This window comes from Triturus cristatus, chromosome 2_1, assembly GCF_964204655.1.
Source record: "Triturus cristatus chromosome 2_1, aTriCri1.1, whole genome shotgun sequence".
NCBI lineage: Eukaryota > Metazoa > Chordata > Amphibia > Caudata > Salamandridae > Triturus > Triturus cristatus.
In genome coordinates this window covers 767899496-767925833 of record NC_140581.1, presented here as the reverse complement: position 1 = coordinate 767925833, position 26338 = coordinate 767899496, and the positions used below count along the sequence as shown (strand labels likewise).

The window sequence follows — 26338 nt, the reverse complement described above, 5'->3', positions numbered from 1 at the left end:
GAAAGGGGTCCTTATTTGCAAAGCAGCGCTAAGCCACGTTACGTGGCTTAACTCTGCCTTGTAAATAAGGCGAAGCACATATCGCCACAGGAATGTCACTAAAAGTGACGTTCCTGTGGCGATAGGGGCTTGTAAATATGCCCCATAGTTTTACGACCACCCTACATTACAATGGAACTGTTTATGTAAATATAAACAGTCACTTCAAACTTTGGTGAACAGGAATCTCTAAATACTGTTGGAAGTAAGAGATAGCTTAAAGACAAATCCGCACGTTTTTCAGTGAAAAAAATTCTTCACTCATAATTAAGGCTCCCTGTTTTCCGTTTTTACTGATTTTTACAGATAAATACAGACAGAAAACCATTCATTTTCTTGTTTGTATTTATTTTTAAATGTGGGTAAAAACTGAATTTGGGTGCTTTTTAAGTTATTCTAAATACACTTTGCCATGACTGCCAGGTCAATAACTGTGTGGAGTGATAGGTAAGGTAGTTTTAAAAAAAGGGGATTTTAGTAAAGAGGCTTAAACCGCAGTAGATATACACAAGGCTGATTCTGAACTGTGCATGTTTTCATATAAGTGCATTGATTTATCTTCTGCGGATGTTCATATCTCTGAAACCTGGCAGGCATTCAAGCATGACTGCATATCTGTTGGTTAAATAAATGTGAAAATATTCCCGTTTCAGCTTTATTTTTTTAACAAAACCTATAATAAATATGGATAAATACAGATAAAGTTGACAAATGATAAATATGGATAAATACAGACGGAAATGTCAAAAAAATAAATACCATAAAACCGGGAGCACTACTCATAATTCACCAGCCTAGCTTTTATCCTGTTGCCTACGGTAGCCAAAGTGTCACCATATGAATAGGGAAACCTGATGGCTTCCTGCAGTTGACTGACTATCTGATGAGTGAAGGCAATCTCCCTCCCATTTCAGACCTTTCGTGACTTGGCATTTGTCCAAGGATAGGCCTGATACCGAAGCAGATGAGAAGCTTCAAGCATTGACTGTGGAACAGATCCTAACCCTGAAGAACAGCCCTCATGTTTATCTCCCAGAGAATCCTGCTTCCGCTGCTGCTGACGGCTGCCTGCTCAGATACCTCGGACAGTGACAACAACATTCCATTCAGACTGCTGAGCTGTCTCTGTCCACCCACTCCAGGCATTCAGAGCCTTCTCTCCTCTGATAACATCCGGGGCCGGAGGATCCTCTTTCCTAGTTTGCATTCCCACTGTACAATTGCCTTCTGTGATGTAACTTGATGGGTGAAAATTGCATACAATTTAATGTACGTGTGTATTTATATCGCTCAGGCCTCGCCAGGAAGCAAAGGAGGCTGTACTTTAGGTAGGAAGAGAGGAAGGTTGAGAGACAATCATGTGATCCTGTACATCAAGTGAGGATTACACAAACACATTTTACACACATTACATTTTACTTTTTTTTTTTTAGGAACAGGGATAAGTGACCTGCTCAGAATCACACCAAGTTGAGCAAGCAAATAGGCTGGGATTTCAACCTAGGTCCACGGGTTCCAAAGTGTTATGTTATGCTATAATGGGTTTTATACAGCGCTCAAATACTCAAGAGTGTCCTGGCGCGCAAAAGTGAGCAGCTCTAGCCACTAAGCCACTTCTCCTCCCGATACTATAAACACTAATGTACACAGTTCTAAATATGGTTCTCTGGCGTGCCCACTCATTAAACAGTTACCCAGTGTTAGCATGAGTGCTATTATACGTTCAATGTTTTCTCAAAATTAAGGGCGCATTTTCATGGCGGATGGGGCTATAGACTTGAATTTTCTTATTGTATGAAGCGAAGAACAAAGCTTTTCTCTGTTTGTTCAATCTGCATATATGTGTAGAATATTTTCCTGACTTTTGGGTTTCATGTTGCCACCCAGTGGTTCACCTCCCTTTGCATGGTCGCTTCTTGTGCAACTTTGATGTAAATCTTATCTAAAATGCTTTCACGACTCTTCCACTGAGCCCTGTATCACTTGCTCAGTGTGGTAAACACTCTCATTGCTTGTGATGGTATAAAGAAAGTTTCATTGGTCTGCAGCTCTACTGGGCACAGGTCAAATACTGCAGCACTCAGTGGGGCCTGGTGCAGGAATCTGTGTGTCACATTATGTATTCAGTTCTATAGATTTGCATGCAGGCCCCCGTCAACTCGTGGAAGTCACCCTTTTGTCTCCAGACACTGTCCTATGCAACAGGTTCCTATTGAAATAGATTGCTAGACTACAGATAACTAGATTATTGGAAGATGTTTAATCTTGGGCTTAAAACACAGAGAACATGTCACGTTACTTCTGATTTATGCCTAGAGACAATGTCAGGTGTTTAATTAACCATATAAATGTACACAATCAATCAGCCAAGATGATGAGGAATCCTTCCTTTCCCATTTATAAATATATATTAGGAGCCATGCTTCACAAAAACACAAACGTCTCTTTCCTCCATGAAACTTTAAGCATACATGGAAAAGTGGTGCAGAATCTGGCCTCAAAAGAGGCAACGTGCAAGGGACACTGGCGTAACAAAAAGTGAGGGGGCCTCCCTGCATGTACGAAGAGGGCCCTCCTGGCTCAATCAGGAGCTCTCCGGCCAGAGTGCAGTGCCGAGGGGGCCCCTTGGGGCCTGTGTCACGCCCCTGGCAAGGGAGGAAACACTCGCCGTTGCCTTTGCATGGAAGAGTGATAAAAGCTGTTAGCTTTTTTCTTTCCCCATTCCCCAAGATTTCTCCATCAAAACCCATGCTCAAACTGCCACAATGTAAACAAATGCACAATAGCGTACTCCCAGCACTCCTGTAAAATGACCAGGAGGTCCAGTAGCAGGTCATGGCTGCATACCATCCCCCAGGTGTTTCTGCCCAGCTCTCAACAGACATGCAGTTGAGTGTGCATGCGCCTGCAGGGATAAAGCATAAGACAAACTGAGGTGATGGGCTGTCTAAACGCCTTAGGGAGTGTAGTTCTGGTCCCTCAGCTGAAGTGAGATAAAGGAGAATGTTTTCTTAGCTCCAGGTACAAGGGGAGCAAAGCAAAATACATATACCAGCACACCTAACCAAGGAGATTCTACTTTTAGGAATGTGTATTGCACCACTGTGGTAAATGATGAACCTCGAACAGCAGGTAAGATTTAAGAGGTTTATTCTATAAGAAATTCACCCAAGATGTAACACATCCAGCCAGCCTGGATCCCGACAGCCACTGACTGTCTTAATCAGAATCCTGTGTTTGCTTTGTTCGCCCTAAGTTGGCAGGGTATGCCCAGATGTGAGTCCTTTGCTCACTTTGCCACTGGATTCAAGCTAGCCTGGCTGATGAGGGGTGCTACCCCGAAACCGGTCCCAGGATGCTTGTTTACGGTTCAGGGACGACCTGGCTTGGCAGTTCAGGCTGGACTGTTCCCATGAGGCACAAGGTCAAGACTAATTTGCATATAGTTGGGTTTGAACTGAGGTGGCGAAGTGGGCTAAAGAACGATGATGGATTCAGCCCAGATTTGTGACTGGGGGTGAGTGTCTGAAAGGTTTCAGCGCTCCGCTCATCATCTGCTTGTGTTTGCTTTAATCAGAATCCTGACACCGTTCCCTACTCGTGCAAGCGCCTCATCTTAAAACATAACACATCGCATCATATTGCCTCAAAATACCCAATACATCCCATCACCTACCCCCTTTATAAACAAAATAAATAAATACATACTTAACCGCACTATACAGTAGTTTCCTTAAAATATAACTTCTGTGACTATTCAGAATATATTTAAGTACATAACCTACGTGACATATCCAATCAATATCTAATGAAATGATCAAATCGCTAGGGGCATTTTCTCATGCAAGATCCCACCGATCTCTTGACATCATTCTGACTGGTAAGCCTGTTTGACTAGGTTGCAGAAACATTCTCATTAACAGGTATATGGACACCCTCAGAATTATTGCTTGATTCTGTTTGTCTGCTCACAGGCTGTAACCACTGTTCCTAGTAAGAATCAAGAACAGAACCTTTCTTTTTCTGCATGATGTAACCTTGCTCTTGTATGAGTTTTCATTTGCTGAGTTTTATTCCACCATCATTTGTCCACAATCAGTGCCACACCCTTACTGACCTTGTCCGCCTGCACAGACTTAGAGAATCAGGACTCGCCTTTCCTGACTCTGACTAGATTCCTATTCAGCACCCAGCCTCCTACCTTAAGACCCTTTCTTGACTCACTGTGTTTTTTGTCAAAGTCATGTCTCATTTTTGCCTGTTTTAAAATCACATTTGTGGCAACATCATCTCTATTCGTTTCAGGTTATTCCATAAGAAATCCGCCCACGACATGATACGTCTGGCCAGCCTGGATCCAGCAACTGAGGGGCAAATTCACAACAGAATGGCAGAGCTCGCTGTTATGCCACAATTGGTTACGCCACGCTCTCACATTCTGAAAACGCAGCGATGCGCCGTAATTACAATAATACAGCGCACCGCTGCGTTTACCCTAGCACTGGCGCTAAAGTTAGCTGCCTAGCACTGACGCAGTCACCCTTGCACCATAGTGCAAGGGTGCTTGCGTTGCATGAATGATTGTTGATGGGCAGAATGCAGCACATATAGAAGTTGTTTCTCGCCATTATTTAATGATTGCTTATGTGCCGGAAGGGACACCTTCCTACACGCGAACAATCACTAATGGCGATTTGTTCTTTCTATTTGTGCTGCAGAATCCAGCACACATAGAAACAGCAAAAACGCAGAGAAATGAATAATTTCTCCTCGTTGGGTCAGTTTAAGACCAGATTTTTTCTGGTCTTATTTTTGGCACAGCCCTATATTTACTCCAGCCTTGTAAATAGTGGGCAGTGTCAAAAAGCAATAGGGTTTGCAGTGTAACACCCACTGCAACACCCATTGCCCACCCCTTTCACGCTAAGTGCTGTGTGAATAGGGGCATTATTTACAAGGTGGCCTTAAGCCACATTAAGTGGCTTAACGCCGCGTTGTAAATAAAGCAAAGGGGTTATAGCCACCGGAACATAAATAAGTGACGTTGTGGTGGCGATAACCGCTTGTAAATATGCCCCTGACTGTCTTAATCAGAATCCTGACACCGTCCGCTACACGCGTCAGCACCTCACCTCAAAATATAAGACATTACATCATATTAAGTCACAGTACCCAATACATCACAACCAACCTACCTGTAAGAACAATTAAACGCTTTACAGCCGAATGAAGATCCATTAAATAGAGGGGAAAGGTGGTACATACCCGTACTTGTGTTGGCTTTCACAACACTGCCCATCAGGCCCTGCAGAAAACAGAGGGGGCTGATTCACAGAACTAATCTGAGACAAAATCCTAAACTTACTACTTTTGGTATTCACAGAAGGGAAGGCATTTAGTAGTAGTAAGGTTAGGATTTTGTCTTAAGTTTGATTTAAGTTTGACTTAAGACAGACTTAAGACAGTCTTAAGACAGACTTAAGACAAAAATCCTAACTTTACTTCTACTAAATGCCTTCTGTGAATACCAAAAGTAGTAAGTTTAGGATTTTGTCTCAGACTGGTTCTGTGAATCGGGCCCAGAGACTCGCAAAGGTGAGTAAAATACAAAAAACCCTGATCCACGAATGCTAAAAACCTAAGCGACCTAAAAGGCCTAAACTAGCACCAGACGAAATAAAAAACTCAACCAGTGTCACTAACATTTCAGTCCGTGAACCATCGCAAGCAAAGACAGACAAAAAACATGAAGTGTGGGTTGGGTGATGCATTGTCATAAGATCCAGGCTGGGGAAAAACACAAAAGAGCACAATGACAAATCACAATGCCAGTGATCCTGAAAGAAGAGCAGACAGAGCAGTGCCAGCTTTTTTAGTAAAGCCCAGTAACAAAGAAGAATGCGGTGGTAGGTGTGCAGTTTTCACTTTCTAGGTGCCTTTAAAATCCATTAGTGCCTGTGTTGGGCCCAAAGTGTGGCTCTCTTGTCGTCATTCAGTCCAAAACGGGGCCATTGCAGACCAGAGAGGCGTCGGTTTTTATTAAGGGAACTTCTAAAGTGTAGGCACTTCATTTCACTGAGTGTTTGTTCGTGAAGTGTCCCACAGCAAAATCACACATTTGACTGGGTACACTCAGCCGAAGAATCAAGAGACACAAAACGTCGTGCGTCCCCCACATGGAGCAGCCTCTCAAATATGATTCTCAGCAGCCCCCCAGTTTGGAGTCCAGTAATCATGCGTGAAGAGGGCATGTTTGTGCGGCGACATTCACAGGCATTGGCGGGGCTTATTTTAAGTCTGAAATTGATTATTTACGTGAAATAAACTAAACCTGGCGTCGGGCCTGCCTGTGTTTCCCCTCGTTCTGTGCTTGTAATTGATAAGGTTGGCAGTGGCCAGGGGCATGTTTCCTGTTTAAGTTTGTGTTTACCTTATTTGGGGCGAATGGCATGAATGCCGCTTGTCCTTCACGTTTACTGCATCTTAGTTGACGCACTGAATTCCCTCTGAGGACAAGAGCTGTTCTTGTAGCCCGACGAGAGGTAGAGCTGCCCTGGCCCGGCTCAGCACAATGAGAACTTTTGTTTCTACCCTGCGAGGGGGACATTTCCTGTAGCTTGTTTTCAGTAAGTAATAAATCAGCGGTCTCATTTTTAGCAGCACGCTGCATATTTCCTCCCTCCTTAACAACGGTTCTGTATTTTGGGCTGAAAGAGGTTGTACAGTGTGTTGCCAAGGCTGCAACAATATACTGTACTACACAGACTCGTGTGTATGCAGGCCTCCCCCTCCAGCTTCAGCACCTGCCTGGCCCAGGCGATGGGAGCGAGCTGTGGAAACCTCACAGCTCAACACAGTCTGGTTATATTTTACAGTATGGGGAACATACATGTCGCCTTGCACACATATCGACTACTCGATATAGACTAGGTCATAAAGTTACGTATACATGTGGAAAAGTAGATTTACATTTCGAACTCCACATCTATGTATCTTGACAACATAGTTCAGGTCGGTTTTTTGAGTCGATATTGTTACAGGGTTCTATTAACATTTTTGCAGTGTGACTCCCTTCTCAGTCAGATCCAGCAGCTCGAGCCCCTTAGTTTCTTAGGACTGGGCCATAGACATTAAAGACAAATCACATTTGTGTAGGATACAAGTGACATTTAGACAACTTCTATTTCAAAGTTCAAAACGGCTCTCTTTCTTCTCATCCTCTTGGTGGGACTTTATGCGATGCTGCGAGTTTAGGACCCGGCCCCATCACTAATCACGTGTTCACACATAAACGGCCTTATTCACAAAGGGCCTCCGCCACACCTATAGGGCCTGATTCACAAAGGGTCTCTGACACACCTATAGGGCCTGATTCATAAAGGGCGTCTGACACGCATATAGGGCCTGATTCACAAAGGGCCTCTGACACACCTGTAGGGTCTGATTCACAAAGGGTGTCTGACACGCATATAGGGCCTGATTCACAAAGGGCCTCCGACACACCTACAGGGCCTGATTCACAAAGGTCCTCCGACACACCTATAGGGCCTGATTCACAAAGGGCCTCTACCACGCATATAGGGCCTGATTCACAAAGGGCCTCCGACACACCTATAGGGCCAGATTCACAAAGGTCCTCCGACACACCAATAGGGCCTGATTCACAAAGGGCCTCTACCACGCATATAGGGCCTGATTCTCAAAGGGCCTCCATTACGCACATACGGCCTGATTCACAAAGGGCCTGCGAGCTCATGTCGGAGGCCCCGCAGTCATGGGGCAGTCTCCGCACTCGGGGGAATCTCTACAATGAGATTTTTCATGACCGAGATTCCACCCAGAGTGCCGAGACTTACCCATGACTGCGGGGGCCTCTGACACGAGTGTGGAGGCCCTTTGTGAATCAAGCCCATAGGGTTTATAGTTAGTGAGTTGATCCACCCGGCACTATATTATGTCCACTCAAATGTTTGTTTTCTGACAAATTTTAAAGTGTCCATTTGGTGAAAAATGTTACAATAAGTCTCAAAACTGAAGCTAACATCATCAAACAAAGGAACATTCGAGAATGCGTATCGCTGGTTCTTGTTAGTGACGTTGTTAGTGATGCTGGGCTGGGTAAAGTGAACTGTTCTTTTCTCTTACTTGATGGCTTCTGTAAAGCTTTGGATTAGTGAAATCCTCTTCACCCTGAGCGTAAATATTTCTCAAGTCACTGTCATTTGAAACATTTCAATCAAAGTTTTGCAACACTTGCCTTGGTAAATGACTGTCCAGTCTCATGAGTAGTGAAAAAGAGCAACTTTACCATGTATTTCAATGTCATTAGAGTTTGGAAATTTTTTGCTCAGTCCACACATGAGCAAGACAAAAACAGTACATTGCACCCTGACTGTGGAACTCAAAATAGCCACAAGTTTATTATGTCAAGAAAAATGTGCATAACACCTCATGGCATGTCTACCTGACACATAGAAACATAGAAAACAGAAGAAAGGGTCCAAGGGAGAAAGTTTAGAGACCTGAAAGGAAGGTATCCCCTATTCAAATACAGTAATAGCACAAAGAATCCTCGAGTCTGTGCAAGCGCGCAAGATGCTGAAAGATAACGGACCACTGTCTCAAAAAATCTCCACTTGGGAGAGATCCCTTTTAGGATGAATACCCTCACCCACCATAGGTGGCATGCTTCAGCATATGGGTTTCTCATCCCAGTGGGAAAACCTAGTCCCACTGAGGGCTACAACCTCCTCAATGTGAGGAACGAGCTCATGGATGTTTTTAAGGTGTTTGTACACTCATAAGGATGCTAAAATCCCATAGATGGATGATAGTGTAGTGAGGACGGAGCGCAAAAGAAATGTGCATCAAAAGTGGTGAGATTAAAACTACCTAGTGGGGGCAAAACAAAGCACTTTATTCACTTGCTCGCATTGGTAGAGTTAAAAACAGTGCAGCGAGCAAAATGGATTTGAACTGCTCGGTGTCAAAAAAAGGGCAACATGTTTCAGCCTAAGTGATCTCAATAAGTATCTAGGCTTTCATCAGGCCGGTCACAGCTCATGTACCATGACGGGGTACTGACAGAGAGAGCGGGCCCCCTTCCCTGAGCTGTTGCCAGGTTGAGGTGTGGCCACTTATCCAATACTCTGGGTGCATCCAGTTGAATCCGACAAGGATACATTGCTGGTTTGGTATCACTATCTTTAATATTGTATGTTTCACTTTCACACAGCAGCAGCTCTAAACCTTTTTGGTCCTGATGAAAGCCTAGATACTTATTGAGATCACTTAGGCTGAAACATGTAGACCCGTTTTTGACACCGAGCAGTTCAAAACCATATTGCTCGCTGCACTGTTTTTAACTTTACCAGTGCGAGCAAGTGAATAAAGTGCTTTGTTTCGCCCCCTCTAGGTAGTTTTAATCTCACCACTTTTGATTCACATTTCCTTTGCGCTGCGTCCTCACTACACAATCATCCATCTATGGGGTTTTAGCATCCTTATGAGTGTACAAACACCTTACAAACATCCCTTAGCACCTTCCTCACAATGAGGAGGTTGTAGCCCTCAGTGGGACTAGGTTTTCCCACTGGGAGGAGAAACCCATATGATGAAGCATGTCACCTATGGTGGGTGAGGGTATTCATCCTAAAAGGGATCTCTCCCAAGTGGAGATTTTGTGAGACACTAGTCTGTTATCTTTCAGCATCTTGCGCGCTTGCACAGACCCGAGGATTCTTTGTGTTATTAATGTCTACCTGACAAACAGCTCGCACCTATCTATATACTCGCGACAAAAATACACCTATGCCAATAGCACGGATGTGTAAATTCTTCCAGTTAACTTTCCATAAGGTTGAGACCGCACTGTCACCTGCTATATCTGTAGTTGTCTAAGGATCACACGCTGCTGCTCGTTTAACTCGGTGACCCCCACACTGCCTCTTCCTTGCCAGAAGTATATTGGAGGGTTCTAGGAACCCATGCCTTGCTGCCCCTACCCTACAGCTGTTCCTTCCCTGCCAGACTGCAAAACCAATTCGATCTATCTCCCATCATATTCTACACGAGCACCTGAATGACTACCAGTGCCGGGTGAAGCCCATGCTTGCAGAAAAATCCAGAAATGTCTCCATTCAACATGGCATTCGGATGCGGACTCCTTTACCTGCACGACCTGACCTTCCCACAGCACTGCCAAATTATTCCCCCATGTGTACACTGAAGATAGGTCTTTAGGCATTATTTAAAACATGTTTCAGTTGATGTGGCAATAGTTCACATATTTTTGTTTTTGTTTTAATGGAGTTTGCACGAAAATGAACACACGAATGAACAAAGGTGTGATGTATCAAACAATCTGTACTTTTAAGAATATAGAAACTTAAATGAAAAACAAAAGTAACTCTGTTCTCCTCTTTAGACAAAACAATACAGAGCAGAAGTTAAGGGAGGTCACAATAGCCCAGCAATAGAAAATTACGTAACTGTGTCTCTGTGGCAATTATATCAGTCTGTGTACAGAAAGGCTTAAACTCTTTTTCTTGTCTTCCAGATTACAGAACCGGCCCCTGCTTTACTCAGGTCAGCCACCAGATGTGCCAGGGACAGGTCACTGGGATTGTGTGTACGAAGACCCTGTGCTGTGCCACCGTTGGCCGCGCTTGGGGACATCCCTGTGAAATGTGTCCAGCCCAGCCTCAGCCCTGTCGTCGTGGATTTATCCCAAATATTCGAAGTGGTGCTTGCCAAGGTAAACCTTGCAATGGGCATCTCTTGTTTTGCATCTTTTAGTATTACATGTTTTGTTATTAAAATTGCAGAAACATCCTCAGGTTTCTTGGCTCTAAGAGGTGAGCCGAGCAAGTAATGGTAATGGTCGATTGTTTGGTGCTTCTTCCTGAAGGAAAGGTGACATGTGAAAACCCTAGTGCCCCAGGTCATGGGACCAGCAGCATGAAGAAACAGCCCTCTTACTTTGGTATTTACACTGCTGAACTCCTACAATGTTTTGGACACACAGAATGTGGGAGAAGGTATAGACTGTGCTTATTTGTAAAATCAAAAGTTTTTTCTTTGGAGCCTGCCTGCTGCTGGTGCTGCCGATGTTGCTGAGCACCAGGTTGCCCAAAATCAAGCACACCTAGTCTTGTTCCACCTCATGCCTCTTTGTGCCACCCAGTGGCTGCTGGCAAGAAACGAGAGTGGTGGGGAGGTTGAAAACAACAAAAATATATATTTTCCAAAACCACTTACCTCTTCACCCACTCTCCACCGTCATCTCTCCGCTTATCTTCTTGACTCCGAGTACGGAAGCTGGAAGCACACCGGCTTCTCTCAGCAATCACAACGCTGCTGTCACCATGGCAGCAGTGTGGTGATTGGTCTAAGAGCCGTTGTTCGACGCTCAGACGGGAACTTTTGGTCTGATTATGTTCCACATCAGGATGTGCATTACAGCCTGGTGGGGAACATGCAAATTGCACATGACTGTTTGGCTGGCCTAAGACGGCCGGCCAAACCCTCATGCACGCTTAGAGTGTGCTCACCACTCCTCCCCCTCTGACACCAGCCCACCCCGCCCTATCCTAGCCCCGTAGCTACGAAAAATAAAATCATAATAACGCTGTTATTATCACTTTTTTAAAAACTTTTCCACTGCTCATATAGCAGTGGTGCAACCCTCCTCCTCCTTGAGGCTTCTCCGCTAAGGAGGAGGGGTGCCACCACCCTCCTCATCCTGTCTGTCTCTGCGTCTTGAGGTTCGTTTTCATCCCCACTTTCCATCTTTGGCACAGTTTTTGTTTTGTTCTTCCTCCTTTTTTCCTCACTATTCTGCCTTTCTCCCTCTTGATCTGGATAAAAGTCTGATGATGAAAATAAGTCCAAATGCCCAGAAATGTGTGTTACCTTGTCTACTCGAACAACATAGCACAGAGTATATAGGCTAAAACCTTGTGCTGTCGAAAATGGAATGATGTTATGGGAACAATTTGGTAGACCATACTGCAAGGGATTTTCAAAATAATGTTTTGTGGTAGAGGGAGACGCCCACTTAAAATAATCAATGTCGTAATAGTTGCTTCAGACATGCAGCCATCACTACTCTTTCTGTCTTTACTGTTTTCTTGTCAGTGAAGACAGCAGTGATAGATATTTTGCATCATCCTGAAAATCAAGTCATTGTCCATTTTAAGTCTTCTTTTGATCGTGCAACAGGTTGCACAGTGTTGCCCGGCAAACGTAGCATTTGAAGCAGTAGAATGAGCAATAATTGATACTACATCACAATAGGAGCTCTCCAAGAAGAAGCTGTACTTGTTTTCAGGACTTTATTTCAAGCTATATTATTTGTAAACATCAAGATTTATGAAATCAGAACATAGATAATCTGACCAATAACAAAGGCCAAAATCTCCCCAAAAGGCTTTGAGCTGCAGTTTGGAACATGGCAACATGATGATTGAAACTAGTAAAGGTCTTAACTTTAATAGAATTGAATGATGTAGAAGAAGAAGAGAAGGAAATGCTGCTGTTACTACAAATAACATTGATATTCCGAAAATGCACGGTAGGGAACTTTGTTGTATTTCATTTAAAGAACCATTTTAAAGGCACTTTTGTTAGGTTTAAAATCGCTAAAAAAAGAATGACTGTGTGCCACTAAACATGGGATGATTGCATTTTAAGTCATATTAGCGAGGTGCATAGTGACTTCACTCACAAAATGTCACTGCTTTTGGATAAAATCAGACCATTTCCTACAACACTCTAAAGAGAGGAACTTTTACACATGTTCTCTACTTTTCAAAGCACACTCTATGGTTAATGCTCATTCGTTTTAGAATATTAACAAATGTTCATTTTTACAACGTTTAGTTAGGGCGCTATGTTGTGCCTACTCAAATAAATGTCTGTTTTCTTGTAAAGTCCTTAGGCTTGGGAAAAGTCCAATTCTACCAGATCTGAGCCAGAAAATGCCTCAACTAACTGTCATTTCCTGCATTTCAGTACTACAGCAGGCGAATTGCTTAAGTACAGTCTTTGTTCAAGAGAAATGAAACAGACGCGACTTCTGAGGGTGTTGGCAAAAGTATTATAGTTTTTTCCCCACTTGAGAGAAGGCAAAAAATACAAGTGAAAGAAAATTGTTCAAAAGCATATGGTGCCTTAATATACATGTGAGAAAAGCTTTGGAAAGATCTAGTTTAAACGAAGAGCTTTCTGGCAAAATGCATGTATAAGCCAGCAGCATTATTTTAGCCTTTTTTTGCATCAGCTTTTTTTAAACTTCCATAATGTCTGTTCGGCACGTTTAAATATTTTAAATTAAAATGCAAGATGAAGTTATTATTTGCTAGTTCAGGAGTTTGGACGTTGGGGGGTTTCTTTCTATTTTTCTGTTTAATATAATCTGGTGATTGAATCTTTTAGAGAAACATCAGATACATCGAATGTAGTTATTGTGTTAGGACAGAACTGGTATGGTTCCACATGGATTGCATGGGGCTTCAAATGTAATGTTAACAAACAAAAAAAGCTAAAATGCCTTCTTAAGAACCAAATTAGCGCGATCACATACATTCTGGAGAGTCTGTAAGAAATATTACAGCACCGTGAATTACTTAAATACAACCTGTACCTACCAGGAATAAAGTCAAAGTTACTTCTGATATGTATTTCTCTCTAATAGGCAAAGGGGTGTGTGTCAGTTCGGACACATGCACACCCCGGTGCAAGTGAAAATACATTACAGAATTTGAAGAGACAAAATATTGTAACATATAGTTCACTACCAACAGAGGACAAAAGTGGGTGAGCGGAACATAAAGAGAGAGAAATTACAGAATGGCAACCATTCTAAACAACTTCTCTTGATACATAAAGGAAGTCAGATGGGGTTGGTCTCATGAAAACTATCTACATCGTTTTTGGTATAGCACCAGTGGCCTTTTTGTGAGATAGATTCAGAGGTGCAATGTACATTTGTGTGCTGTTTGCACTGTTAACTTTGATCTTTAAAACCATCACTGCTGTATTTGCTAGCTTTCTAGTATAGTTATCGATTACTTCCAGTTATTCAATTTCTGCTGCTGAATTATTTTAGTTGCTACTGTATTGTAGCAGATTTTTTCCTGGGGTTGTTTTCAGTTTTTACTTGCTTTTATGTGTCTCCAAGGATCCTACGTTGGTTTTAGATACCGCTTTGCACATTCTCACTTTTCTGGCCAACCCATGTGAATGGTGGCCATTTTTCTATTAATCCCTTCGCTGATATGCCTTTTCCCCCCATGTCCTAGGCCTTTTTTTGGTTATTCAGGGTAGTTCACAATTAGGCCCCTGTAACTTTTTGTCCTCATAAGGTATCCACGCCAAATTTGTATCCTTTTTCTCCCAACATCCTGAGGATTTTAAAGATACCCAGGGTTTGTGGATTACCCAGGAGGTGACCCAGAATCTAGCCATAATACAGCAAACATTTTTCAACAAAGGGTTTTTGGTACTGAAATTACCATCTTCCCAGCTTTCAGGGACAGGCTGACTTTTGTCAGAAAACCAACATTTTCTACACAGTTTTGGCATTTTACTGGGACATAGCCTATTTTTATTATTGTTTGTGCGTTCAACCTCCTTCCAATTAGTGGTAGAAATGGGTGTGAAAGCAATAATGGATCCTGGAACGCTATACATTTTAGAAAAGTAGACAACATTCTGCATTTAGCAAGGGGTCATTTGTGTAGATCCTTCAAAGTTTTTCTATAGAAACTAACTGTTGAAATAAAATAATATTGAAATTGATTTGGAAAAAAACAGCTGTTGTGCCACTTTTTTCACCTGTAACTACTTCTAACTATGGCAGATTTTTTAAAGCAATATGCCGTTACGTCCGCTGGATCCTTTTGGTTGTGGTGATATATAGGACTTGTGGGTTCACCAAGAACCAAAGGTACCCAGAGCCAATGACTGAGCTGCGCCTTGCAATTGGTTTTTTTGTGTACTAGGTAAATAGCAATTAATTTGGTAAAATATGAAGAATTAAAAATAGGTATCAAGGACACCTATGTATTTCCGAAATGGGAACAAAATATAGAGTTTAGAAGCAGCAGTTATTTGCACATCTCCGAAACTGAGGGTACCCATACTGGCATGTGAATTAGAGGACTTTTTTCAAAGTGACTTATTTTTTACATATTGTCTTCCATTTGGAAGGCAGAAATGCATAGAAAGTCAATAGGCAATTACACTTGTTCTACAATCATGTGTTCCCCCAAGTCTCCCGATGAAAATGGTACCTCACTTGTGTGGGTAGTCCTAGTCCCTGTGAAAGGAAACAGCCCTAAACATAACAGGGACATATCACATTTTTCTATTGAAAACAGACCCTTTTTTCGCAATATGCCCAGCTGTGGCATTTGGACCCTTGCACAGCCAGCACCTCAGGAAACATAGCATACATACCTGTACATTTTTAAAAACTAGACATCCTGGTGAATCCAGGATGGGGTGACTTGTGTGGCTCTCACCAGGCTCTGATGCCCAGAATCCCTTGCAAACCTTAAACTTTGTCAAAAAAAACATATTTTCCTCACATTTCTGTGAAGGAAAGTTCTGGAATCTGCAGATAGCCACAAACTTCCATCCACCCAGCATTTTTCTCAGTCTCCCGATAAAAATGGCACCTCACTTGTGTGGGTAGGCCTTATACCCGCAACAAGAAACGACCCAAAACGCAATGTGGGCACATCACATTTATCCAGTGAAATTGACCCTTTTTTGCAATGTGCCTTGCTGTGGATTTTGGCCCCTAGCTCAGCCGGCACCTAAGGAAACATAGCAAACCTGTACATTTTTTAAAACTAGACATCCAGGGGAATCAAGAATGGGGTGACTATGTTACCCAGAATCCTTTGCAAACCTCAAACTTTGCAAAAAATCCTCTTTCCCTCATATTTCTGTGATGAAAAGTTCTAGAATCTGCAGGGAGCCACAAACTTTCACCCACCCAGCATTTCCCCAAGGCTACCCATTTTAATGGTACCTCACTTGTGTGGGTATGCCTTGTGCCCGTGACAGGAAACAGCCCAAAACGCAATGTGGGCACATCACAGTTTTCCAGTGAAAACTGACACTTTATTCGCAATGTGCCTAGCTGTGGATTTCAGACCCTCGCTTAGCCGGCACCTAGGGAAACCTAGCAAACCTCTACATTTTTTAAAACTAGACACCCAGGGAAATCCAGAATGGGGTGAATTGTATGGCTCTCATCTGGTTCTGTTACCCAGAATCCCCTGCAAATCTCAAACTTTGTAAAAACAAAACACATTTTCCTCACTTTTCTGTGATGGAAAGTTATGGAATCTGTGGGGAGCCACAAACTTCTACCCACCCAGCATTTCCCCAAGACTCCCAATAAAAATGGTACCTCACTTGTGTGAGTAGGCCTTGTGCCCGTGACAGAAAACACCCCAAAACGTACCGTGGAGACTTCAAAATAATCAATTGCGAGGGAGTCACCTGCGTATTTGGTCCCGGGCTTGGCGCCATCTAGGGAAACGTACCAAATCCAGACCGTTCTAAAAACTAGACACCCGAGGGAGTCCAGGGAGGTGTGGTTTGCGTGGGTCCCCCAATGTTTTCCTACCTATAATTTCCCCCAAGACTTCACTACCATCACAGGCACTTTAGGATATAATTCCTTGTCATCGGCACAGACAATGTTAATTTGCTAATTTTCTAACCTTTTATATTCTGGGTGCCTCTAAATTTATGGCATATGGGGCTTCAATTTCTGGCCAGACTTCCCTGAGAACCCAGTTACTCCTAGGCTGCTAGGAGCTTGCTCTACTTTAGACTGAAGCTTATTGGTAACCAAGTCCAGAAATGTGTCTTGGATTTCCCTGGATTTGCTAGTTGAATCTGATGAATTTTGACTCTATCGATGCATACATCCTGGTTTCTTGTTCTTATCATGCCATTATTTGCATTTCTGTGAATTACCTTAAATTAAGATCCCAATCTCTTCCAAGCCTGCAATCCCCGGTGATCTGTGCATTTTCGGTAATGAGCCTATTTATCTTCACAACTTAATCTGACTTGATGTACTTTGTTGAAAGACCCTCGGGCCAAAAATAATTGTGTTTAATTACAGCTGGTTTCAGCTTTAATGTTTCTTCTCCCATTAAGGTGTCAGTCTCACATTGAGCTAGACCCTCTATCCCTGAGACTTAATCTCCTTAGCAGAAGCTAAGCACGCCTCTAAACTGCCTAAACAAGCCTGTTCCAAAGATTACACTATAACTGGAATGGCTAGATATAATGAAGCCTTAAAGAAGCTATAAAAAGATTATACTAAGCAGGGTGCAGTTCTGCTTTGCGTTGTAGCAATGAACTATGCTTCTCTGGAGATTTTTAGATTTGTCTGTGTATTTGACAACCCCAGCAGTGCCCAAAACACCATCCCCATTCCCTCTGTCTAGATGTTTAAGGATGAAATTAATTCCATCTTTGTTTCCTTAAACCTTAGAGGCCATGTCAGCCAAGGTATACGGCTGACACATGATCTGGGCACACCTACTTAATTTACCTTTGTGATATTCGATTTCGAGCTCCTGCCTCCTGAATGCTCTACTTAACTGAGTAAGACAATTAAATCTGGTTTACTTGACAATCTTCATCCTTATACTTCACTTGGTGGCTACTGCTGTGGCACCAGTGTTATTCTTCCTGATAAATTCTTCCTTTATCTCAGCCCCTTTTCATTTCACTAGGAAGAACATGTGTGGGTTCTCTATTAGAAAATCCTTCCTTGGATCCAGTTACCATAGGCAACTACTTTTCCATCTCTTTGTTACTATTCTCTGGAAAGATATAGGTGATAAGGAAGTCAACATTCAAATATCCTCATCCATCTCAGTCAATTCATTAATTGACGCTACTGGTGTTGGATTTAGTCAGTTTCATAGAACAAGGTTGCTCTGGTGACTCTTCAGAATGAACTCCACCAAATCTTGGAGATGGGGTCATGGCAGGACTCATTCTTCTCAATTTGTCTGAGGCTTTTGATACCATGTCTCATGAAGTCCTGGTGGAAAGGCTATACTGGATGGGATAAAGGGAATAGTGCTGAGCTGGATCACTTAATTTCTGACAGATCAGAGCAAGAATGTCAGTCAGTCAAGAAACTTTATTCGGTCAATTATGACCATCAAAGTGCAAAAGATACAAAGTAGTTGATTCACCAACACATACAATGTCTAACGATGTTTCTATACACAATGTTAACTGACAGTGAATAAGATAGCGTCTATATAAGAAAGTTAAAATAGAAAAAAAAATAGATTAAAAGAGAAGAGAAGGTAAGGCTTTATAAAAAATAAGAATCTCACACTTAATGGAACGCATACTAAATTTGACATTAGAATAAGATAAAAGGCATGTACTATCAATAAAAATTATTTAAAACGTGCGGCTAATATCTGTTGAGCACAGTTTCCACATTTCGGCTGAATAGCTCTTTGAATTAAAAAACGGCTAAACTTACAGATATCGTAATGGAAAGAATCTTCATAAAATAGAGTTAAAACTGCACAAAAGTGAACTCCAAAAGATACTCCCAGGTGTAAAACTTCACAGAGAGGTAGAGAAGGAAGAAAGTGCTAGTGCATATAGTGCAAGAGTACCATTATGCATACTTGTTATATAACCGGTACAAACGCTGTTTACAATGTTTAACCCCAATAAAGGAGAAACAAATGGTTAAGTAGATAGGGCATAAAAGCATAAATAAGGAAGTACGCATAATTTCCATAGTACTAAAAGCCCATAAAAATGTATATACATATAGTTCGAATGCACAATCATGATAACATATTTGCTGGTACTGGTGCCATTTGTATATCATGCTCTAACTGTAGCTCTATACTAATCGGGCTAAGTATAGTTGAAGAACTACAGTGGATGGTTTAGCCATTCTTCAATCTAAGTCTCCTGATAAGCCACATTTTCCACAGAAATTTGGCTACTGCACAAGCTAGTAATGGCCTGGAGTCTGTTTTTAGAATACGTAGCGCCTCTTGATGACATTGAGTACCCATCTGCCTGCAAACGGGGGCTAACCACTTGAGCCTCGGGTGTTTATATAGTGGGCATGCAAAGAAAACATGGTTGATCGTCTCGTGAGCCCCTAAACAGTGGGGACAACAGCGTGATGCGTCATCAGTTCCCCGCTGCCAAGCGGCAGTAAATGCGTTCAGAGGGAGAGTACCAAATCTGAACTGTGTGTATAGCTTCCAATCACTCGGAATGGTGATAACCTCCATACACTGCTCATACATACTAAATAGCTTAAATTCTAGAAATTATATCATAAGGCGCCACCTGTTAATGACACATTTCTTTGATCTACCCAATTCCAGTAGCAGGTCTTGACACAGTCTCTACTAGGTAACAAACTAATGTCAGATTCAGCCCACAGATTCCCCAGGCCAACCGCGGAGAGGGATGTCTGGATTTTACTAAACCACCCAATTTTTTTTAAATTGTCTAAGCTACAGACTTCTTCAAGGGCAGCCACAGAGTGGGTATGCTCAGGTGTTTTTTTCAGATGTAACAAGAAGAGAAGGGGGCGTAACCTATCTTTGTCCTCTATTGAGGGTCTGCCCATATTGAGCCTTAGGGGAAGGAGTGGAGTACTCTGTGGGAGAGAGCAGAGGGACCTCAGAAATTTATTTTCTGTGCGGAAAAGGCCCACTAGGTTGTCGAATCCCCAAAGTTCTGCTCTTTAAAGAGCGGAGCTTAACACTTTCTGTTCGTAGATTTGGAGCAATGCTGCTATCGGCCTAGTTTGCGAAGCCCTGTGTGCCTTTAATAATGCCCCTGTGGTTTTCCTCTGCTGAAGGGATCGTTTCAAGGTATGGTTTTTTCAGGGCATTTTCTCTGCAAGCGTTACAACCAGGTAACCGAAAGTGTCCACTCTCTCCAGAGGGGTCCCCCCAACAATAGTTTGCCCTTGAATGATTTGTGTGGATTTAGCAACATGAGCTTGGTGTTTGAGGTGTTGATCTCTAATCCTCTAGATCTACAAAAGGACATAAAACGGTCAAGTAGCAGCTGTAACCCACTGGGGGGTTTTGAGACCAGCAAGGTGTCATCTGTGAACAGTAAACTTGTGATTTTCACTCTCCCCATTTTGGGGGCATCAGCGTGAACCTCTGCTAGGTACTTTACCACTCCATTTATGAACAGCGAAAAGAGGGTAGGCACCAGTACACAGACCTGGCGTACCCCTCTAGCAACTTTAATTGGATCTGACAGCTGCTCTTGGTCCCCCATCACACCTTTGCATAGTTTTCCTCATGTAACCAAATGAGAAGAGCCAAAATGTCATGTGGAAGCCCCAGGTCACGTAATACCTGCCATAGTTTAGGCCTAGGTATAAGATCAAAAGCTGACTTTAAGTCAATAAAGGCAGTGTACAGTCTACCCTGTTCTAATAACACTGCCTTCCAGGCCAGCAAGGTGAAACGGAAGACTTGATCAACAGTGCTCACTTTCTTCCTAAACCCCGCTTGGAAGGGGGATAATATGTTGTTTTCCTCCATCCAGTCTGTGATTTTATGAAGTAGGGCGTGGGAGAAAACCTTCTGTACGGCATCGATTAGGCTGATAGGTCTATAGTTGGAGGGCAGCCAACCATCCCACTGCTTAAATACTGGAATGACTTCGGCTCCTTTCCATGATGGGGGTATCGGAGCCCCTTCAGCAATTCCATTTGCTAGAGTCAGAATATAGTTAGTCCAGTTTGGGATGTCACTAAAAAAAACATTTCCAGGTATGCCGTCAGGGCCAGACGCTTTGTTTTTGACTAAGGAGCAAATACTTTGTGCTATCTCCGCTGAGGAAAAACAGTTGGTACTTAGTTGGTTACTTCTATAATCCATGAGTTCGCCTCCCAAATCTAATACTTCTGATCCTGTGTAGACTGCTGAGAAATGTTCGTACCAGGCAGCTTCGGAGAAGTTACATGTCAGTGGTTTGGATTTTTCAGCATCACCCCTCGTAACTAGCAGCCAGAACAGCTGAGAGTCCTTACTTTGGAAGGCATCGCGAATTTGGAGCCAGCGGTTCTCGGTCCACTCCACTTTTTGCTTGGGCCTTCGCTAATTTTAAGTGTTTTCTGGTCAGTCGTATCACTTCTACTTGGTTTGCTCTTATCGCAGCTGCCAACTCAAGCCGCAGTTTCTTACACTTCGGGTTGAACCAGGAGTAATAAGAGTTGTCTGATGGCTTCTTATGACGAGCCATGGGAAGAGTAAAATAAGAAGCAAACTCCTTAACAAGGATGTGTGAGTGGTCAGTATTGCTGAAAGCTTGTCCCGCTTCAATAGTAAAACACTAAGTTTGTTGGTACTATTCAAAAGTGTTTGGTTTATAGATTCTAGCTTGCGGTCATCAATAGCTACACGCACACACTTAAGGCGCCTTTTGTTGTTCGTAGAACATATCTCCTTAGTCACAAGCTTTGCGTCTGTGCTGCTGGAGTTCCTGGTCCATATGCTGTTCATGGTAAGATCAAGGGGGTTGTGTTCACTGTCTGTAGTTTCTCCAACTATCATATCCAGCACGTCAGGCCATAGTCTCAGATCTAATAGCACATAATCAATGCAGCTCACATTATCAGTCCTGTTGAATGTATTAGCCCCCTTCTTGTCGTATGAGGTGCAGCCATTGGCAGCCCTAAGACCGTGCTCGAGAGTAAGTGCTTGAAGCTGTAAAGCAGTTTGGGTCCATTTTTTGATAGTTTGTAGATTAAGCGGAGGAACATGCCACAACTCATCTACTTTTTTGCTGTCTGTTAGATCTTCTATTCCCAGCGGTTCGTACGTGGTGTTGTAATCTCCTGCTAATAGTAATGGAGATAGGGACTCTCTTTCGTCGAGGCAATCTTCCAAGGCTTGTACGGTTAATGATCTGGAACCCGATTTGACACCACGGGCGTAGACATTAAAAATGTCCAACCTCTTGCGTTCCTGCCCCTCAGATTGATTGCAAGAATATACGGGCTGTTAGTCTTGATCTCCCTAACAGCGCATTGCAGATCGATTTTAATCCAGATCATCAACACCCCAGTCGGCTGCCCCAGTCTGCTTTCATCGCAGGACAGCTTACCGTAACATAGTCGGGGATAAAGACCAGTGCAGTGGACCACGTTTCTTGTAGGATGCAGATATTAAAATGCTCTATATACTGAATCCAGTGGGGAAGTTCCTCCTTAGATCTTAAACCTGCCACATTCCATGTCAGTATATGGAGTTTAGATGTTGATTCTACTGGACCGCTGCGGGCTGATTGAGAATCCTCCATTACGTTGCATGCCTGAGGTAGAGTAGAGCACACTTTCTGATCTAAGCTTAACAATGGTAATATACCGGTCTTAGCCAGTGCCAAATCAGGCGTCTCCTTAGTTGAGAGCTGGAACTTAGATGTCAAGACACTATGTAGAACCCCAGGCATATTGAACTCGATAGAGGGTGCCGATACCTTGGCTGAATGACATGAGATCGAGAGGGTTTCGAAATCCTGCTCCACCTGTCAATCGATAAGGGCCAATGGTGAGTCCATGCTAAAAAGCCTAATTTGGACCCAAAGGAGCCTAATAACTTCAGGCCCATATCACGCCTCCCGTTACCTGCAAAAATGGTTGAGAAAACCATGAACGAGCAGCTTATCACTTTCCTATATGAAACCAACGTTTTAGATCCCACTCAATATGGGTTCAGAGAGGGTCATAGCACAGAAACCACCCTGTTAAAATCTACGGAGGAGATAAGGGAGGCTGTGGACAGGGGAGGCAAGGCAGCTCTAATTATGCTGGACCTGTCCGCAGCCTTCAATATGGTCCACCATGATGTATTAATGGACTGCCTGCTTTCATGTGGCGTCAAAGGCAAGCATATGAACTCCTGAAATACTTTTTGACAGACAGATCACAAACTGTGGCTCTGGGTGATTTCCAATCTAAACCTTTCTCATTGCCGTGTGGAGTGCCTTAGGGGTCCTCCCTTAGCCCAACGCTTTTTAATGTATATGTTTCCTCCTTGGTGACTCTGATTAGGTCTTTTGGTTTCAGCCTTACATCATATGCAGACGACACGCAAATTGTGGTGGCTCTGCGGCCCGGACAGGCAACAGCAATTGACATCAGGTTCCATGATTGCATGGCTGCTATCGGGAGCTGGATGTCACAAAACTGCCTGAAACCGAATTCAGGAAAGACCGAGGTCCTCCGGTTGGGGAACGATCCTAATTTCTGGACCCCAAAGTGGTGGCCAGAATATGGGGACTCTACCAACTCCCGTTAGGAAGGTGAAAAACCTAGGAGTTATTATTGATGAAAAACTTAATTTCGGCGATCAAGTCAATGCAGTGGCATCTTCCACCTTTTTTATAATCAGAATGATTAAGAAAGTACTTCCCTTCCGGCCGGCTAATAGCCAGCGGACTGTAGTTACAGCACTCATCATGTCCAGACGCGATTACTGCAACAGCCTATATCTAAACTTGCAAGAACGTTTTTTGAATAAACTGCAACTGCTGCAAAATGCAGCAGCACCACTGCTTACAGGTACTCCCAAATCTGCCTCCATCTTCAAGGAAATTAAAAAACTACACTGGTTGCTGGTCAGGAAACGGATGCATTTTAAAGCACTTTGTACCGCCTACAAGGCACTACATGGTATTGGCCCAGACTTCTTGAAACAAAAAATGCAGTGGTACATACCTAGAAGAACTCTCCGTTCCGGAGTAGCCAAATTGATGATAGTGCCACCCATCAAAAAGGCCTCTGGGGGGGGGGGAGAAGTTTTTCAGTGTGCGCTGCCAAGGCCTGGAATTATCATCCCCCTTATTTTAGAAAAGCACCTGACCTCCTCACTTTTAGGAGAGGATTGAAAACGTAGCTTTTTACGCTCTAACCCTGTCTCTTGTTCCCGAACTCCTGTCTCAATGTCTCAGAGAATTAGTGGTCAGCGCCAGGACACCTTCGGGTAATTGCCGCGTTTTAGAAATTACTATAACATAACATAACATCGCCAACCGGATATCGTGCCTTCTGTTTCCTTGAAACTGGAACATGGCAGGGGGATTGTACTTCATCTGTATGTTGGTGGAAGTGAGTGAGCATGATCTTGCTTCTAGCGCTATAAGATTATGTACCAAGGTCTCGTCTTTCAGATGTAATTCAATCAAATCAGTCGGTAAGGTATTATCGCTTAGTCGTCTTGCCCAGATGATGTCTTCCCTAATAACGAACCTACACCCTCCAATTTTTCAAATGTTTTATTAACCAAAGAGTTTTTGTCTTCGTATTTAGCTAAAGATGGTGAAACTTTTGGTACCTTGATCATAAAAATGCTCTTAGAGAGGGATCGGTCTTGATCATACCTTGGACTATGAGGGAGCTGTAGCTCAACTGACTTTGCGTAGATTGTTACTGCTGGGTTCCGGACCTTTGTATTTGCTTGTCTTGGGTGCCACGTTTGTATGGACATAAGAGGCACGAGAGGCGCTGAGATATTTAAAGATTTAGGGTCAACACAAGTCCCTGGCATTTTATCCTGTCTCAACTGCGGGCTTGGGTGACTCAATGTAGGTGTCCGCTCTTGGTCATTCATTATCCATCAGTGTCTTGACCTGTTTGTTAAGTGCTACAATTAACGATATAAGTATCCAACCCTACTAACTGATATTAAGCTGGGGATCCCCCCCCCCTCCTTTCATGGGCCTCTGTCCCAGGGACCTGGTGTACTGCAACTTGAGTTACAGGTGAGGGCATCCAACCTTCTTCTTCCTGCCTTCCCGTTGAGCTTTCGGATAAACCATGTAGTGGAGAGTAGTGATTAATTATGGGGACATTGAAAATGGTATTACTGGTGTTACTGTTGGCTATCTCAGCTACTTCTATAGTGTCATCACCTAGGCTTTTATCTGCCACTTCAACAGATGAAGGGGCTAACCCTTTACCAATAGCTTTCGCAGACTCAGGATGGGAGCACTTGCCTGGCTCCGACACCATAGTCATTGTGATATGCGTAGTGCACTTAGAAAATATGGATGGAATTATTTTAATTGCGTTAGAGGTTAGGCTAGGGAGAGGATTAAGTGTGCTAGGGAATGTTGAATGTCTGAGGCAGCTGGAATCAAAGCCGGATCTAAGATGTCATGGCATTCTTCCAAAAGGTCATCAATACGATTGAGAACACAACTGGTGGCACTAAATGTATAGGTCATCTTGGTTTTACTAACTTTCCTATGAGGCCCTTCACTCTTCCCACCCCGTCTTTCTCAGTGGACTCCCTATTCCCCATTGAAGTTGATCAGTAGGTAACAGCACTGTCATATACAGACCAGAGAACAAACTAGTAATACCAGTCAAGCAATCTGAATGGCAATGGTTATAGCTTTGATTAAAACTCCTAAACAAAACGACACTAATTCAACAACTCTAAAGGGGGGGAGCCCAGTGGCAAATCTTAAGACTATGACGAGATAACAGTCAGGAACACGACAAATCTTGTATTGTAATTATAGCTCACAGTTTTTGAGATGTAACAGAGTTCAAGGTCTCGAAAAGGTCTCAGCTGGAGTTGGACCAGAAGCCAAAGGGGGTGACCCTGCCCTGCCTCTTCCTGGCGATGACGGGCGCAGGACGGGGTCGCCCTTGGCCCGGGCTTCATCTGGGCGCGGCCCGCACCACGGGATTCCTTCAGCGCCTATGAGTGCTCCTCCCTCCTGGGAGACAGGTGAGTTATGGGGCTTGGAGTCCTCTCAGTACAGGCACAGGCAGCAGCGGCACACAGAGCGGCGTCCCGTGCCGTGGGATGACTTCAGCGCTTATGAGCATTATGGCAGCTCTTCACTCCTGGGTGACAGGTGACTTGTGGGGCTTGGAGTCCCCTTAACACAGGCACAGGCAGCAGCGGCACACAGAGTGGCGTCATATTGGTACCTTTTGCTCCTCCTCTAACAACCCCATTGCTCGTCCCTCATTCCTACTCTATTTAATCCGTAGGTGGTTCCATTAGCCAAGCTCTTCCACTCATTCAATCTTTCCTCTATGTATAATGCAGATGATACCCAGCTCATTTTGCAATAACGTGGAAATACCGAGACAATGATCAGCAATTTCTACACATATTTTGCAGCTGTTGTGAACTAGATTGAATGAGAATTGTCTCAATAACAAGAGCCAGAGTGCTACATGTCCTGAAGAAGGTCGCTGACCAGCAGGACAACTATG

The 26338-nt window shown here is 43.3% G+C and overlaps 1 protein-coding gene across 1 annotated transcript in view; it reads left to right on the top strand.

The window, feature by feature from the left end:
* The window catches only part of FBN2 (fibrillin 2), a 969744-nt gene that overhangs the window by 270322 nt on the left and 673084 nt on the right, over positions 1 to 26338 (top strand). The window contains exon 6 of the mRNA XM_085632710.1: positions 10598 to 10795. Within this exon, the coding sequence (XP_085488836.1) occupies positions 10598 to 10795 (198 nt within the window). The remainder of the gene's footprint in view (positions 1 to 10597; positions 10796 to 26338) is intronic.